This window comes from Notothenia coriiceps, unplaced genomic scaffold, assembly GCF_000735185.1.
Source record: "Notothenia coriiceps isolate Sejong01 unplaced genomic scaffold, NC01 NC01_scaffold00029028, whole genome shotgun sequence".
Taxonomy (NCBI): domain Eukaryota; kingdom Metazoa; phylum Chordata; class Actinopteri; order Perciformes; family Nototheniidae; genus Notothenia; species Notothenia coriiceps.
The window spans coordinates 1-2,052 of NW_011361729.1; the positions used below are offsets into that span (position 1 = coordinate 1).

A 2,052-nucleotide genomic window follows, 5' to 3' on the forward strand; every position below is an offset into this window, starting at 1 on the left:
AAGAGACACACGCAGCTCTACATGATCACCTGCAGCGGTGAGCGGAGCAAAACACATACTAAGAGTTAGAACATCACAATTAGCTATTTGATCTACTCTGGAACTAGCTACACTAGTTATAAATATGTTTATTTACTGTCGGGTCACTTATTACAGGTTCTTCAGCGAGCTGCCTGAGCTAACGGGCTGTCAGGAGAGGGAGAGGAAAAGAGAGTATCCCGTTTTTGTTCCCATTTTATTATCCAGAATTACTGTAAACTTTTGAATAAAGTAGTTAATCTACTATTAGTAGTTTGTTTAAATGTATTACTTGTGTTGTTTTTTTCATTAACATAAAATAAATCTCACGTACCCCTGCAGTACTCTCACCTACCCCTAGGGGTCCACGTACACCCATTTGAGAACCACTGCGTTAACCCACTAAATTGTCACTGTCCATTTGGTCCTCATTGGACCCATCTCCCTGCATTTTTAATGAGCAGCAGTCTGCAGTTCAGCCATACTGAACCATGGGGTGGTCGCTCCAGAGAGGCAGGGTGCTGAGTTTCTCCTCAGTGGCTGCGTCGATGGGCCAGCCCCAGGACTTAAAGAACGCAGACAGGTTCATCTCCACAGTCTGGGAGAAGGTCACAGCATACAGGTTCATCTTTCCATTGTTGTCCTTTGGAGAGCTGATCTTGAAGTAGGCAGCAAACACTTTCTTAAAGGCATCCCAGCCAAACTTATCTTGGAGCTGCATGGAAGGAGACACAGGTAAAGGCAAATGTAAAAGGAAATATAAAAAGCAGTGTTCTCTCATTTTTCATTCACCATGTTCAGGTCAACCATGGCCAGAGATCTTTAGTATTACTAAATAAAAAAAAGAAGAGGCAGAACTGTTTCTGCTGGTTTAAAATTATAATGAATTAATAATAACATTGGTGTGCAAAGTATTATATTTTGTTCATTTAAATTGCATGCTTTTAATACATATAGGCCTGATTATTTTTAATACAAATAATCATCAAAAAATCGTCAAATTCTAAGCTTGGCACTCTGCCTTCTCTTTACACAGACTTTTCTTAAAGTGATCCTATTATACTATTTTTTAGGCATATACATTATAGGACTCAGATATATAAAAAACCTGTCTATGAAGTGTTTTGCTCAAAATACCAAACAGATCACCCATCTAGCCATGCCTCATACCCCTCTATTTCAAATAAAAGGGTGTAATATAAAGTAATTTGTTCTCACCTGCATGTATGTCTCCAGGGCCACCCACATGCTCCAGGTGTTGAGTTTCTTGCCCCCCTCAGCGTAAGTCTTTGCCCGTCCGTTTCGTTTTTCTAAACCCATAGCTCCATGAGCCTGCATACAAGATGGAATTATATGATTGTTCAACAATTACATAAAAGATAAAAGCAAAAAAGGCATTTTTGGGACAGCCATTGTTATGAAATACTGTGGTATTACATTTGAAGACCAGGCTTTTCTAGCCATTGGTTTCAGTTGTTTTGTCAAAAGATTGACTCTACCTTTCCCCTTTCGATCCCGAACACCTCTTCATGCACATACACTGACCACAGGTTGCATGTGCACTCTGTGGTGTTTGGTCTGAATTCCCAGCAGCCTCTCTGTTGGTTGTGTCCCAGTTCATGGATGGGCCCCCACAGGCCTTTCCCCCGAATATGGGCAGTGCTGACCAGCTGAGCTGCTGTGGCCTTGTGTGCCATGATAGGATAACCTGCGTGCATCAGACCTGGATTGAGAAAAACAAACTGTTATAGCAACTCCAATGTATCCATAGGTGTGAACAAGAATGGTATTCTGTCTATCTGTCTATACAGGACTGTCTCAGAAAATTAGAATATTGTGATAAAGTTCTTTATTTTCTGTAATGAATTAAAAAAACAAAAATGTCATACATTCTGGATTCATTACAAATCAACTGAAATATTGCAAGCCTTTTATTATTTTAATATTGCTGATTATGGCATACAGCTTAAGAAAACTCAAAAATCCTATCTCAAAAAATTAGAATAGTTCCTCAGACCAAGTAAAAAAAAAAGA

General features: G+C 39.4%; 1 protein-coding gene across 1 annotated transcript; it reads right to left on the reverse strand.

Annotated features, from left to right (window-relative positions):
- Positions 1-258: 258 nt before the first annotated feature.
- Positions 259-1,798, reverse strand: LOC104958562 (protein FAM115-like). Its single transcript, XM_010786306.1, has 3 exons — positions 1,518-1,798; positions 1,237-1,350; positions 259-733 (listed from the first exon to the last, which is right to left on the reverse strand). Exons 1-3 carry the CDS (start codon positions 1,734-1,736, stop codon positions 494-496), a joined length of 573 nt encoding a protein of 190 aa, XP_010784608.1. The 5' UTR covers positions 1,737-1,798; the 3' UTR covers positions 259-493.
- Between the last annotated feature and the right edge of the window lie 254 nt (positions 1,799-2,052).

What these genes read in the sequence shown, in the direction of transcription:
- LOC104958562 (XM_010786306.1), bottom strand. Translation starts at nt 1,736, where the DNA reads ATGCACGCAGGTTATCCTATCATGGCACACAAGGCCACAGCAGCTCAG. An exon ending in TCGGGATCGAAAGGGGAAAG is followed by an intron (nt 1,351 to 1,517) that starts GTAGAGTCAATC and finishes TCTTGTATGCAG; the next exon opens with GCTCATGGAGCTATGGGTTT. An exon ending in CCCTGGAGACATACATGCAG is followed by an intron (nt 734 to 1,236) that starts GTGAGAACAAAT and finishes CCTTCCATGCAG; the next exon opens with CTCCAAGATAAGTTTGGCTG.